The sequence below is a fragment of the Ambystoma mexicanum genome, chromosome 6q (assembly GCF_040938575.1).
Source record: "Ambystoma mexicanum isolate Mex_15411 chromosome 6q, UKY_AmexF1_1, whole genome shotgun sequence".
Taxonomy (NCBI): domain Eukaryota; kingdom Metazoa; phylum Chordata; class Amphibia; order Caudata; family Ambystomatidae; genus Ambystoma; species Ambystoma mexicanum.
The window spans coordinates 83,628,689-83,644,572 of record NC_090937.1 but is presented as its reverse complement, the minus strand read 5'-3'; the positions used below and the strand labels follow the sequence as shown (position 1 = coordinate 83,644,572).

The following is a 15,884-nucleotide window of genomic DNA, read 5'->3' as shown; positions in this document are numbered from 1 at the left end:
CTGCATTTCCCTTGATGGAAATTATGGCCCCTTCCTCCCGTATCCACCCTGGGTGATGGGTATTCTTACTTGTTCTTTGGGGGCGGTGTCCTCTCCTTTCTTCAGGTCCTGATTCATCCTGCACCCCCCCGCAGCAGGTGACTTGAATCATTTACTTCATCATTTCTTCATGTCTTAACTTAGTTTCTCTTCCTTTGCCATGGGTTCTTGATGTTAAGGAAATCCTCGTCGCCATTGTTATAAGGCTCAGTCCAGGCAGCTTTAGGTTAATATATAAGTTTACTTCAGTTCTTATGATCCAGTTACAGTTACAGGATTAAGACTTAAGACAGAGACACAGAGAGAAGAAACACCGGCACCCATCACCCAGGGAGGGAGGGCTCAACTGACACAACAAGGAACTCTCATCACAGCATTCTCCCACTCAGCATTCATCAACATTCCACAGGCACTCTGGTGACATCATAAATCACATGACAAACCACACCAGACTAACCAAGCACATCACAACAGAAAGAATTAAGATTACTATAGATAATGAGAGACAAACTGAAAAATCCTCCTTGATAAAAACAAGCACTCAAAGAGAACATGTCCCCGTAGAATAAATTTGCATTTAGTGACGAGGAACTGGATGGCCTCGTCACTAAATACAAATTTGAACAGCTAATGCCCGAAGCTTAATGTGGATCAAGAATGCTCTTTTGCCTCATGGAATACGCGTGGTTTTTCACATCTCTTAAATAATAACTGGGCACACGAGTTACAACTAATCTGTTTACAAGAAACCTGGATCTGTGAATTACCAACAATCACAGACTATGAATGTGCAATCAATCCAGCCATAAAGGCAGAAAAGGGCCGGACAGTAGCAGGTCTCCTGACATTGATTAAAAGGTCATCGGGATACCGGTTGCAGAACTCGACGAACTATACGCCCTACATCCAAGTCTGTGAATTACGCAAAACTGCCGCTCCCTTCAAACTTTCCGACATGATCTATATTATCAATTTATATTGGAATCACCAACGGACTGGGTCACTTCCATTTATTGATCAGGTTACCGCAATTCTCGATAATTTGTTGGAATCAAACAGTGGAAGTGCTTTGATAGTTTGTGGCGACTTAAACATTGATTTTTTTAATCCCCAGTGTCCCGCCAAAGGTCATTTGTCAAAATTATGGTTAGAAGAAATGGAAGTAAGAGGACTCTCAATGCTAAATGGTCGAATGCAAGGTGACATACCGGCTAAGCCCACGTGGCAGCGGGAAGGTCAAAGTTCCATCATTGATTATATTTTTGTTTCTGACACGCTGCATGAAAAAATTAAGACCATGAAAGTTCGTTCCATGAAGAATAGCGATCATGAAATGCTAGAATTTCGATTTCAAGACTCACAAAGTCCGCAAATCAAAAAGTGGAAAACTAAATTCACAGTGGAAACAAATCGTCTTCGTCTAAAAGTGGAAGAACACGACGTGGCTAAGATATGTAAACAACTCAAGTCGAAGCCAGACGAGATTGAATAAATGGCAATTTTATCTCAATTTAAAACCACAAATATTGGTCTGAAAAACTGGTCTTTCGTGAACAAACATAGTTTTGATCTTATGGTAAAACAACGAAAAAGAACAATGCGAGCTGAAATTCGAAAAAATAATAAAGGCCCAAAGAGTGAAATAGCAGTAAAAAACAAAGTAGTCAAACAAGCCTATAAAAATTGGATCAAAAGCCATCGATTTATATTACATCAAAACGAAGATCCTTACGAATAAAAACAGTGGCGAGTTTTGGCGAACTATCAACTGCATGGAAACCTCGCAAGTGGCCCTACAAGCTTGCCCTATTCCTGAAATAGAGTGGGTAAACCACTTCACAGCCCTATACTGCAAAGATCTTGCTCCAAATATGTCAACTATCATTCTAACATCATGGAATTTACATTTCACAAAGGACGATATCCGAGATATAATCTTGAGAGCAAAAAACTCGTGGGCCCCTGGCCCCGATGGGTTGTCTAACTATATGGTCAAACAGTTTCCTGATCTATGGACAGACTTGTGTTTTGATCTATTTACAAAAATCAACTTGCAAAAGCAAGTGCCAGCCTCATGGAAGACTGGGATAATCATGCCAATATTTAAGAAAGGAAACAGAGCATCACCGGAAAATTATCGTCCGGTGGCCCTGCTCGACGTTCTGGGCAAGATTTTCTCATCCCTGTTGCAAGTAAAACTGATCACTTGGGCTAAATCAGCGAAAAGAGTAGATGAAAGACAGGCGGGTTTTGTGAAATTTGTGGGGTGTTCATTAAACCTGCTGGTTCTAAATCTGCTGAAAATGGAAGCTTTGAGAACTAACACGAGAGTGTATCTTGCTTTCGTTGACTTCTCCATGGCCTTTGACATGATTGATCGTGAACTATTGTGGCAAAAGTTGGAACTGTGGGGCTGTCCGGTTGGCTTACTTGCAGCAATTCAAGAGCTTCACTCTAATACTTCAATTGCTGTTCGGCTGGACACATCGGGGACATTGTCAGCTCAAATCAAGACATGCAAAGGAGTCAAGCAAGGTTGCCCGTTAGCAGCTGCAATCTTCGCCCTGCTTATCTCTGATATTGGGGACGCAATTCAATCGGTGCGATCTTTTCCACCAAAACTCAATTCATCGAAGGTAAGCTGGCTGTTGTATGCTGACGACTTGGTAATTCTAGATTTAACACCGATTGGTCTTCAACGAAAACTCGAAGCTTTTCAAAAATATGTTTGCCAGAATAAATTGAAGATCAATATAACCAAGACAGAAATACTGGTGTTTGAAAATTTAAAAACAAGTTGTAACTCAAGAGACTTAAAATATGTACGGTCTCTAAATCAAATGAAATTGCAGCTCTCAAAAAGCGTAAAATACCTTGGCATGAATCTAAATTCCAGCTTATATGACGACCCTTGTGTGGTCGATTCAAAGCAAAAATGTGGTCAGCTGGCCTGCCAGGGCTCGGTGATACATAGAAAATATGGGCGATTTTCATTGCAACCGCTGCGTAATTTCTATGAACAAAAAGTTGTGCCGATTCTGGCTTACGGCGCGGAAAATGCCTTTGGTTGCCCGGCGACACACTGGAACTCATTAGAACATATGTTCTGGACCAAAACCTTAAACTTACCACCTGGAAAAGCATCAGCCTGCATACAATACGAATTAGCTTTAATTTCACTGCACGCTAGGATATGCTGCAACCAACTAGCACTGTTTCGAAAAACTAGAGCAGAGGAAGGAATATTCCACAATGCTCCATCGGGAGGCTCAGATATTCTCTCTCAATGGATAAAAAGATGTGAAGATCTTTTAGCATTTAACAACATTAGCTTGAAAACTCTTCACACAAATCGTACGGCTGTTAAAGTGACCCTATGGCGCGCTGACTGGATAAATACTTGTAACGAGCGTTTAGCCGCCAATGCGATGAAAAATTCTCCTGCTGAATCAAGGGGTTACAACATCCTTCAAAAATATCTGACTCGATTCCCAAATTCGAAAGCCAGAAGACTATACATGCTATTTCGGCTGAATGCAATGAAAACGAAAGAGCGAACCGGCCACTGGGCGTGTAATGTGGGACTTAATTCTATCTGTCGCTTTTGTAATAAGGAGTTGGAGTCCCTTAAACACTTAGTCCTCTTTTGCTCAGCGTTGAAAGATGCAAGATCAATTAATCTGGGCCGGTGGTATGACGAAAATCAGTCTGCATGTGCAGACGAGTGGTGGAGGAGAATGTGGAATGGATTAGATATGAAATTAATTTTGCCCTTGACCTCCTTCCTGGCCGTCATTGATGACAAACTAAAAGATCAAACCGGACAATTGTGAGAATGCCTGAATGAGTTTAAGTGCTTTCAAGGTCGATCATGGAAAATAAGATCTGGCAATGTGACTTTTCTGTTTGGGCAGCGAGAAGGGAGGAGGTCAAATTGGGGGGGAAAAGATAAAGGTCAATGGACTTTTGTGGTTTTTACTTCTGTTGATTTTGGTTGTGTAATATTTTAAAGGTTTGATTTTAAACCAGTAAAATTAATAAAAAATAAAAAAAATAGCATTTTTATTTCAATTGTCGGTGTTCTGTTTTGGGCTGCAGTTTCTGCCATTCACATAGCTACTGGGCTTTCCAATGGACAGCTATGTCACCTGCAGTGGGGAAGCAGTAGACACAGAAAAGAGCCAGACCTACTTTACAGCTAAGAAAAACAATTTGGTTGTGATTATTCTTGTGACATAAAGGCATGTTTATGATTGCTTGTGGCATTTTACAAAGTAAGACATTTTTTTCGGTTGTGAAAATTGTGTGAATTGTACCAGAACCTGGAGTACTGAAATACTTCATTCTTCTTCTTAAGAACTGCCTGTAAAACCACATTTTTTTTGTCTTTTCATTTCAAAACGGTACTGTAAAATGCATACTTTTAACCCTTTTTCCCCAAGTTTCCGTGGGGGTGAACTCCCCAAACCCCATAAATTGGTTCGGGCTCCATCGCTGTGCTCGGTCACTAAGGCATAACTGCAAGAAATACTTAGGCCCCTCCAGTTTAAACATTCACCAGCCGCTACTGCTGGTGGGGCGAATAAGTCACCATGTTGGTACATGTCTTAACAATTCGTAGGCAAAGCTGCTTCCACTGAGGCTACGTTGAAGATGACAACATGCAAAAGGACAGTTTCTCGAGACATACATATAGCTGTGCTGATTACTTTCTTTGTCCTTTAGTTAATGATGATATTTCAAATTCAAGCGCATTTACTCTTAAGCATACACGATGATGTTCCTCCCTGTAGAGGAGGGGCTGGTCTTACCATTAACGGGACAAAGTCTGATGTAATGCATTTGACGCCTGTAGAAATAGGCATAACTATATCTGCAGATTTTCTCTAGTGCCTGGACACCATTAAATATTTAGAGATCTGTACAGATGCTGACTCACTCTATGATCTTCACTACAACCCTGTACTTCCACAGTTAGAACACCAGATACAAAGAGGGTTCCTGCTGCCTCCGTTACTAGCTGGAGGAGAAGCAGTGTTAAAGATTATATTATCTAAATTACAATATTTGTTTCAGCCTTTACTGTTATATCTTCCCTCACATTCTATTAAACAGCTGAGACTCTCATTTCCGCAATAGCATGGGGTGCAAAACACTAGCTTGGACTTAAAGACTCATGAAACCTCAGGCATATGTTGGATTTGCCATTTTTGACGTGCTGGGCTGTTCCGTAGCATCACAGGTCCATTTTGGGACATGCTGGTTTAGGATGTTGGGCGGATTGCCATATGCACTGGCTGAAAGTGTACTGGCTACACCAGCCTCCTTGGATACATCAGTCACATCGAGATTTGGTAGCCATCCAGGAGGGCTGAACCCAGTGACTAGTACACAATGCGCCTGATGTGAACTTGGTAGACTTTTGGGGAATGACAGCCTGTTTTCCCACAAATTGTGCATTTCGAAAACAGGAGAATGGCCAGTAACATTCAACGTTTCCGTATGCAAGAATTAGCAGGATCATGGGATAGACACGTGTACCCACTTAATGACTGAAGGGGGATTTGTTTACACTAGATATGTTCTTATGAAATCTCTAGATTGCCACAGAAAATCCTACAGAATTGCTGAGTGATGGCTACAGTCAAGAAATACTGGACAGACGTTTCTAGAACCATCAAGACTTGACAAATTGTAGACATTGCCATTTCGGAAAGACATACTGCAGGCTGAATATGCAGACAATATACACAGATACAAGAAAACAGAGTGATATTACCACACCCAGCCTTGACTACGTGGGGTAGAGATCTTTAAGAACAACTTGAAGAATAATGGTCAGTGATCTGTGCATTATTCCAGACTATCTCTTTTATCTCTAAGTTATCATTTGTGCACTATCATTATTTCTATCTGCAATAATATACTCCCAAACTACATGCTTTGGAGCCCCATACCTTTATTTACTTCAGACATGGTCCTCAAATCACATACCCAAATACAGGTATTAATTAGATAATATACAGGGGGGAATCAGTGGTCGCGCTGTTCTCTTTCCCCTGACTGAAAACTTCTTGGGAGTGTTTGCTTATCGCGTGGCACCGAATACCAAGCTCACTCAATTGGTATTCACAATAACAAGAAGCAGGATGTCAACACACCGGAGGTTGCGGCTTCCCCTTCAACCAAATGAGAAGTTATGAGATATAGTAAACATAAAGAAGCTTGAAACCTGTGGAATTCATGTTTTAGGGCTGACGATATCTGGCAACCATCCAGTGCCTACTTATGACAATGTATATAAGTTGACTACCCTGGTGAGTACAATCAGTCCAAATAGAGCACATGAACCTGAATTCACCACGCTGGGATGGATCTGTATTGTACAGTAACGCTGTTGGGAAGAAGGGTTGGTTGCTGGGGTCTGTTTATGCTTTATGTATTATTGCTGTGGCCAGTTATCAGTCTCTTTACATACCATGTTATGCTCGTTTGATGCAAATACATTTGAAATATCAATAAATGCAGTTAAAAAAATAAATACCTTTGAGAAGTCAGGTTTTTGGCCAATGAGACCAACTGACTGATCGTCTATATGATTCGCTCTAGGTGGGAAAAAGGGGTGAAAAATTCTATGAGGTCAAAGAACTACTGATCATGGACAGTTTGTGAACTCTCTGCCAGCTCATTTACAATGATGCACCGTAACTATACCAACAGCTGTTAGAAACGGCGATACAAAAGCCACCAGGTTCCATCGAACCCAACATGGGAGGGCATACCATCCTGAAGCTGGCTCAATGGACCCAGGACTGAGACAGCCCAGACGAGAAACTATTAGCAACTTAGGAACGTCTAAGGATCCGGTTGATCATACAAATAAGGAGGTAGTACATCCAAACTTTCTTCTACGTAAACCAGGGGTTTACCAGGGTGCTGAAACCGAAAAAAGGTGTGGGCCCCAGTCTGGAACATCCACCTATAAAGTGATATGCATGGGCAAAGTTGGCCAACATAGTAAGAGCTGGTCCAAGTGCATCTGTCCCAGAACTGATCACTGTTGTGCTCCAGGAGAAGCAAGTGCTGATGGTGATGGATGGTGGCAGGACAAGGATATTCCGATGGGCCCAAGCAGGACCAAACTAAAGAAATGAAGGCGCAGGGTCAAACCGGACAAACATACTATTACCTCGTTTTTTTGGATGGGTAGTCTGTTCTGCATTATGGAAGCAGATAAACAGCAGTAAGGTTAGAACTGGCATTTCCTGACTAGTCAATCCCCAACTTGATAGTTCTAGTTATATGCGTCCATGACTATAGAGTAATATCAAGCAAGTGTAACTCTTATCATTCAAGACCCATCATTTCAACAGAAATGGCAGTGATTATTGGACTTTCTTATTGTGTGAACTTGGAATCTGACCTTAAAGGATTCAACCATTTTTTCAGACAATCCCAGAAGTTGCTTTCAGTAAAACCTGAAACCATCTGGAATAGACAGCAAGAATCTCTTGGAGTGGAAGATGGTTGAATTGGTGGGCTGGGCAGAGGTTGGGAATGGCTAAAGGACTGCATAGGGGGGAGAACCATGAGAGGAGATCCTTGGAGTCCCTATTGAGGGTTTGAGAAAAGGGAGTCATACTATTCATTGTGTTGTGCCTGACCCTTAATATGCCTGTGGTGTAGCCCATTTGCAGAGAATTTCCTGGTGACCCTCCCTGCTACACCCAGGTGCTCACCGCATGATGCCTACAAAAGGGGGTAAGGTGCAGATAAGAAAATAGTGAAGATGATCATACAAAGATTTCCAGTGTTGGAAAGGGGAGCCCAGAGCAAGGTGTCATTCCCTCTTCACATACACACCCATTACGAGAAACAACCTCCTTGCTGCCCGCAAAAGCCAGCGCTACTGGAGTAGCACTGGGGGTGAGAGAGAGATTCTGCGTGTGAACGATCTGCTCTGCACAAGCATCCACACAGACATACAGGTGCATATGCCAGGCCAATTATAAACTCTGTTCATCAGCCCACAGAATCTCACAAGCAATTATGCAAACTACCTCATTTCACAGGTGCTAAGCAGCCCGACCAATTCCCAGAGAGACACCATAAAAATATACAGCAGTTTGCACTCATTTGGGGGACAGCCCAAGAGGAGGAACCATGGCCCGTCACAAAAAATAGAAGTTTCAATGGGTGTTTGGAAATGCAGCTGGGAATTTAGAGTAAGTTGGAGGAAAAGGTGAGAACAGGTGGTAGGAGGCTAAAGAGTGGAGCAGGGGGAAACAGAGGTTTCAGGAAGGAGTAGGAGTGAGGACGAGTGGGTGAATACCATGGGTTGGTGAAAAGGGGTAGGAGGAGTCAGGAGTAGGAAGAGGTAGGAGGAGTAAGGCAAAGAGGAGAAAGGAAAAGGAAAAACACTGGAGGGAAGGAGTAGGAAGAGAAGGGAAGTGGATATTTGGAGGAGGTGGGAGAAATAACTCAGCGTTCAGGAAGGTTGAGGACATTACATCAGGAAGTTGGAGCAGAACACTATGAATGGAGAGGATGCGATGAATAACATCTGTAGGTTGGAGAAGAACACTAGGAGGGAGGGGGAAAAGGAAAATAACACTTAGGGGACATTAAACAAGGAGTATAAAAGACTACCACTGATAGGCTGTTGGGGGGAAAAGATTGGAGAAAAATGTAGGACACACCTAAGAGTAAATGAATAGTGGAGAGGGCAAGAGAGAAGGTTGGTGGGAGAATGTGTTGACTACAGAGACAAAAGGAGAGAGTGGAAATAAGATGCTGTAGGTAAACCCAAAACCTTTATCAGTGAACCTCGGGAAGGGTGGAAGAAAGAACACATTGCAGAGCATCAATGAGGTATTCAAGATATGAGAGAGGTGAGATCTAGGAGTGGTTTCCCCTAGGCACAAGCACATGGCTTGGCATCAAGACACTAAGAGGAAATGGGCTGGAGGTTATTACTACCAAGACCCTGAAATAAGGAGGATGTGAGAGCCCTCGAGAGAAGACAGTGGACAACCTAGCCTGGTCCCAGTTTGTTGGAAATTTCAGGCCGTTGTCATCACCCATCTTGGAATTATCCTTCGGTGTAACTGGCAATGGAGTCCTTGTGATTGGTCAACAGAAGGCCCTTTCCCACACCTTACAGCAGTTACATAAAACCACCCTGAGATACAGAGACTTAGTGATGGGGGAGCAGCCTGCAAGAGACTTGCCCTTTTGATTGACGTTTGGGGTTATTTGCCCAAATACTGTGGGAAAAAGAAACTTTGCTCTGAGGCTCCATTTTGAGGCTTTGTTATATTTTTTCATTTGACTTTTACTGTGCAAGGTAAATAAATGGAAGAGAAGACTCCAGGGTGCTCAGCAATTTTCAGATAAGGAATTGGTTTTACTGTTGATATTTTGCTTCAGAAAGGAAATAACGGATTACCCTAGTCCAATTTCTGCAACCTCTGACAATAAATGTTTAATAAAAGACTGCTTGGTGGTGCTTTGATAGATCCAGGCATATCTTGTGACAAAGTGAATATCAAACCCTTCATTCCAATGGCTGTCATACTCAAGTTAACAATGCAGTGCTTGACCACAGGACACAAAGCTACATGGCAGCACCCCCGCTCCAGCATCTACAGCCTATGATTTCAAAATGGCGGTCAGTATTAATGAAGGTTCGTAACACAGCTCCATGTAGAGATGAACCAGCTGGAAATAGGGCAGAAAAATAGACTAACCAGTCTGCTGCCAAGAACAATCCAGGTAAACACATGAACGCATTCAAGCCAGTGCTGTTCCTCGGGTCAGGACCAACCCGCTATGTAAGCTGCTAGGATTTGGACCATAGTGTGGGTTATTGAAGGCATAGCATGACCTTCTGAGAGATTGGGAGGTTACAGTGGAAAGCGATCGAGATGGAGCAGGAGCAAAAGGACTAGTAGTAAGGATGAGAGGTGGTTGAAGCTGGAAATTAATAAGCAGGTGGTGATAAGGAACATCAGAAGTAATGAGGTGGATGGAGACAGATCTAAAGGAAGAGAGGTAGGAAGATAGTGTATAGGATAGGTTGGAGCTGACATCAAGGTAGAGGAGGAGCTGTATACTTAGAAGGTTGGTAGGGGTGACATCAAGGGAGAAGGGGAGGAATGTATTGAGGAGGAGGTTGGGGGTGATAAAAGAGAAGGGGAGTGTATTCAGAAGATGGCAGGAAGAAGCATCAATAGAGGGGGAAAGGAGTGTGACCCGGAGGATGTTGGAATATACAACCAGGTGGAAGCAGAGAAGTGTATCACAAGGGGGAGATTGGGAGAGGATTTTATGAGTAAGAGAGAGAAGGTAGGAGACAAAATCAGCTGGAGTTAGAGAAGTGTACTAAGGAGGGTATAAGTAGAGGAGTTGAGGAGGGGGAGATGACTACCAGAGAGGAGGTTGGATGAGAAGACATGGGGAAATGAAAGTGTTATGAAACGCCCGTGGAGTCTGTGGGGAAAGGTGGAAGAAATGGAAGAAGGAATGATGTGCACTTACTCATCCACCCAGAATTGGCGGTCTAGTCCTTGTTGTTAACAGAGGCTATGATTAGCCATCAGGTGTTGCAACCGTTGCGTTGCAACTGCTTACTTTTGTATCCTGCTAGTTGTAGCTCCCGCCCTGTGTTTACTCCTGTACTGCTCTCCCTTGACCTTTCTTCCATGCTCACAGCAGAATTTTCCTTTGTTGTGCTTCTGTTCTAAACACGCACCCCTCGCTGTGTTGTTTTTTTTCTTTTATGTTTGTTTTTTCTTGGTTGCCGCTGCGCTGCCCTCCAAGCGCTCGGCGTCCACTTCTCGTGTCTCTCGCGGCACAAAGCAGCCCGGCTCACTCACGCCTGCTCCCAGCTGTCTATATTCATGCAGGCTGACTGAGTTATAGACTTGTGGTCCTGTGCCGCATTCCAGTCTGAGGATTTACTCACGGACATCTGGTCTAAGGATTCTAAGGCTGACCCAGGTGCATTCTGGGTATTGTAGTTCCCTCAAGTGGATTATTTGCTTTTTTCCCAAAGAACTATCTGAGAAAACTACTCAAAACTTCTCACGTATTCCAAGAAGGATTGTGAATACGTATTCAACAACCAAGTGTATTCCAAGAAGTATTGCGAATACCTATGAACGGACTACTCCAAGCCTCATCAACTACCCAGGGTTTTTCTGATGAGGCTTTTCCCTGGTTTGGGGCAGGCTCCCCAGAGTCCCGCTGCCGGGCTTATCACCTAACTGGCAAAGTGGCCTCCAGAGGAGCCCGGCCTTTTCTCTTCAAACAAAAGGGCAAGACAGTAAAGAAGAAGAGGAACTTGAGCACCTGGAGAGAGAAGCCAGATGAGACATCATCAGAAACCAGCACAGAAACATCAGGTGAGAAGTGGGAGAGTGAAACGGGTATTGTGGTAGACACAAGTCAGTCTAATCCTGAGAGAGAGAGAGAGAGAGAGAGAGAGAGAGAGAGAGAGGTAGGCACACCCTGAGACAGAGGGGTATGAGTGGAAGATGTTTGGTTGTGAACCCACCTGGCAAAACATCAAGGCGTTGGAAGTGAGAGAGAAAGGACAGGGGAGAAAAGGAGGTGCAGGGAAGTTCCCCTTGTCCAGAAGACTCCTGTGATTCATCGAGAAGGTAGGCGAGGATGGAATGATGGCAGCTAGAAGCAGGATCATAAGACAGAGAGTTATAGAACCCAAACCCAACATGTAAAGAATCTCAAGAAGCAAGTCACTTGTTTGAAGCTTAGAGGGTTATCTGGTATTCCACCACCAGCTGTAACGTTTGTTGTTTTCCAGACCTAGCAGGCAAGTGCATGTGGGCCCAAAACCCAGGTGAGTGAACTTTCTAGGAGTTGAAGATGCGAAGCAGAGGCCTTGAATATACAGAACAAAGAACCAACGGTTCCATGTGTTAATATTGCAGCAAAAATATTGTCATACAAGAATGGCACCTTTTTTGCGGCGATATTACCCCATGGAACCTGCGGGGACAACCCTTCAACCCCTATATCTTTTAAAGGGAGCGGGGGACACCCCTGCCTCCCCCGCTCCCATTTAGCCCTAACATTAACCACATCAATAATATCACCTAGGCCGTTTCCCGACAACTATATATATGGTGATATTATTGGTGGGCATTATATTACCTGATACCGATCCAACTGATTGAGAACATATCCCGGGAAGTGTTCCCCAGATTGAGGACTGCATAACGCAGAGACTTTGTTGTTTGAACCCCAAAGCAAGGACATCCTAATGAGTTATATTTTATCCAAATGGCCCTTTTGTGTTCTAAGGAGAGACAACTCTGTTGATTCCCATATGTATCACTTAAGGAATGTCTGCAGGGATCTGGGATGTAGTTGAAAGACATGCATTCATTTTTGACCCAACGTTGTAGCTAGCCTTTTATTAATCTGTATCTCTGTCTGTCTGGTGTTGATGCTTCTCGGCTTAGTGACATTCTGGCAAATAAATTAAATGGGTGGATCCAGAATCAACACTGTGATTTCTATATTTAGAGTAGTAAGTAGATAACCCAGAACAATAACAATATTTTAAAACAACAATTTATTAACAGACCATGTTCACAGAATTCATATATTTGGAATGACTAGTTTTGTAAAATGTGCTATTGAAAATTGTAAGCATTAAGACAGATGTAAACAAAATATTTTTAGCAATATGCTGATTTTCCACTGGGTTCAAGGCCCTGAAGTCCATGTATATCAATGCATAGGACAACCATGTAGATTGACTCGGAAGGTCTGCTCCACCACAAGTACATTGCAAGCATCTACTTATTGCCAGAGAGAATCATTTATTCTACTTCACTTTGTCATAACAGCCAACAGCTGCATCAAATTTGATGTCAATCATTTTGTTGAGAGCTCTTAAGGCACGCTCAGGTAGCAAGCTGTGAAGAGAGTAAACTATATTAGATTTCTCATTAAACATTAGCATGCTTATCATGACGTTGTAACAACATAAATGTTTGCTCTACTTACCCTCTGTTCTGATTTGGCTAGGGTTGATCAACACACATTTTCGTTTTTTATTTGAGGTTTTTCTCTTGTGCAAACTGCCCCAAAATGGTGGTCTCACTTTACTAACCTCAACAAATTATGTAATAATGGTTGATCTCAAGAGAGCCCTACCCAGCAAATAATGCAAATCGCATCCTCATTCACCAGCACACATAAAGTTTATCAGATTACTCTCTGGAAGACAGCATCTTTTTTTTTAACAACTTTTTTTTCTTGCACACAGGAAATACAAGTACATAGCGGTAATGCTCATTGGTTCATACATTGTACATAATCACTTTCTTTCTGAGTCTGAGTGTTCCTGCTCGGCCTTTTCCAGCAGGTATAGTTTATATCTTTCTCATATATTCTTTGGTCTGGCTACAGGTAACACCGAGTCTATGTACAATTCTTCCATATCTGGAAGACAGCATCTTGCATTTGAAGAGGGATTGGCAGAGAATTCCCGGTTGCTGCTACCCGTGAATGGCTGCCTGAGAGCTTTACATGTTTCAAACATCAGTGTCCAACTTCTGGGTATCAGTGTTCTTACTGGTCAGGCAGAAACCTGCTGTCTTCATTTCTTTAAAAATAATTGAAGACCCCCCGGATACACAGCCTTGAAGGCTGTCTGCTAACAAAAGTGGACAGGCACAGACATTGGATAAATGGGGTGGTAAGGTCAGATTAACCATCTCATGGAAATGTTAAAACCCACCTCCACTGAAGCCAGTTAAGAATCTTCAAACTACCAATGGCACCACTTTCACCTTTTGCCTCACATTTGCCAGCGTTTTTTAAATCTTTGTAAAATGTGTTTGTGTATTATAGTATTTGCTGCTAAGCCTCTGCTTGTACCCTCAAAGTGCTCCCACCACAATTAATTATCTCTTTAATTTGTTGAATATAACCCCCTTTATTTAATCTCCCTCTTTCAAGCTTATCAGAGTGCCTCAGCATGGCTTCTGTTTACCTATTCTTTGGTGGAGTGGATGAAAGTGGAAGTCTGTGCAGTCCAGTCATGCAGCCTGCCACCCTGGGACCCAGGAGATATTCTGCCTGGCACTCTAACTGTTACTGTGACAGGCCACATAAAGAAATCAGTTGGGATTGAAATGTGGTATGGTGAGGAAAGTGCCAGTCTGGGTAGTCCACCCACACAGCCTACCAGTCTTGGACCCAGAAGAAGCTTTGTCGGATGCGCCAACACTTAGTCACTATGTCATAACATAAAGAAAATCAGTGGGGGGCAAAGAGGGGCGATGTGCAGCAAGCGGTAGTCTCGGCAGTCCATTCAGACAGACTGCCACCACAGAACCAAGGAGAGGCACTGCCCGATGCTGCGACACTCTGTCACTACACCACGCCACATACATATCAGTTGAGAGGGAAGCCGGGCTAAGTGGACGAAAATGACAGATCAGGCAGTCAGGAGAGGAGAAAGTAGAAGGAAGCAATCAGGATCCGTGATTGTATCTAGTCGCTTGTGAATTGTAAGGCAACACACCTGCTCTACCCAATAAACAATATTAAACACTCTGCTAGATCGATCATAGCTCAACATTTAGATAAATTAGACTGAACATGCATTGCGCGATTTTGCTGGGAACCCTTGAGTGCATCTAGGGGAAAGCAGAGGGCCTCTCCTTCTAAGCTGCCAAGAGGTGATCTAATGGATACTGGGAACCTCTAGAGTGCAAACAGAATGTAGGATTGGAGGGAATATTTGAGGATTTTTGTGGACATTTCAGATGATAGGGTCTGTTCTAGCAAATGTGCTCCGCTCCGGGAGGATGGGTTTGAGGATAATGTGGGTGGGAAAATGACAGAAAAGCAAAAGCGTAGACAGGCATGTCAGTGATCTTGAGTCCCACATCTCACCAAGAGAACAAAATAGATACACTTCTATGGTCCCCCACTGAAGGCCTCTGGTGACCTCGTGGTGACATCTAACACGATCGATAAGACACTGCAGAGGGTGCTCAGATCTGCAAATGTATTGTCATGCTACAGTCAAAGGTAAGTCCATTGACAATTTTGGTCACTGGCCTGCAACGCGAGCTAGAGGGCCTTAAAAGGATTAAGGAGATAAGGTCTCAAGCAATGAGAAATAGCACTGGGTCCCAAAACCAGCTCTTAGTACTAACATTAGGTCTGGAAATACATTTTCAGAGCTCTGTGCCAAGGTTCCACCCTATCACTTACCCAAACGTCATAAGTAGAATCCTTGTGTGTCAAACATTAAAGTGGTGCAGCTCAACCATAATTCCCAGTAAACGTCAGTGTTATCAGTTTTTGCTCAGCCCTGTTTTGCCATTTAAGTAAAAGCAATTAATGTTATGTTATGGGTATTTGTACAGCGCGTATGCTCGAAGGCATCATGGTGCTAGAAGAGGAGGAGCGGCAGCATCACCGGGTCATAGAACAGTAACGTCTTTAAGCAGCGGTGGAAAACCAAATGGTTGTCTGTGGCACAAAGGGCTAAAGGAAGGTTATTCCAGACCTTATTACCCAGCATGGAAAAGGCCTGGCCGCCTGTACGTGCCAATCTGATATGAGGGACACATAGCAGAAAGGCAGACTGGGAGCGCAGACGGCGTGCCGAGACATACCGTGAAAACCTTTCCTGGATATATTCTGCTCCTGACTTGTAGAAAGCCTGGTGCACAATGCACGTGGACATGAAGAGGATCCTCTTTTCAATGGTGAGCCAATGGAGATGTCTGTGAACCGGGGTCATATGTGCTCGAAAAGGGGGATGCAACACAAATCTAGCAGCAGCATTTTGG

General features: G+C 43.3%; 1 protein-coding gene across 1 annotated transcript in view; it reads right to left on the bottom strand.

The window, feature by feature from the left end:
- Positions 1 to 12,623: 12,623 nt before the first annotated feature.
- Positions 12,624 to 15,884, bottom strand: part of LOC138515790 (estradiol 17-beta-dehydrogenase 11-like) — a 151,393-nt gene continuing 148,132 nt past the window's right edge. The window contains exon 7 of the mRNA XM_069630515.1: positions 12,624 to 12,986. Coding sequence (XP_069486616.1) covers positions 12,896 to 12,986 — 91 coding nt within the window. The 3' untranslated portion in view covers positions 12,624 to 12,895. The remainder of the gene's footprint in view (positions 12,987 to 15,884) is intronic.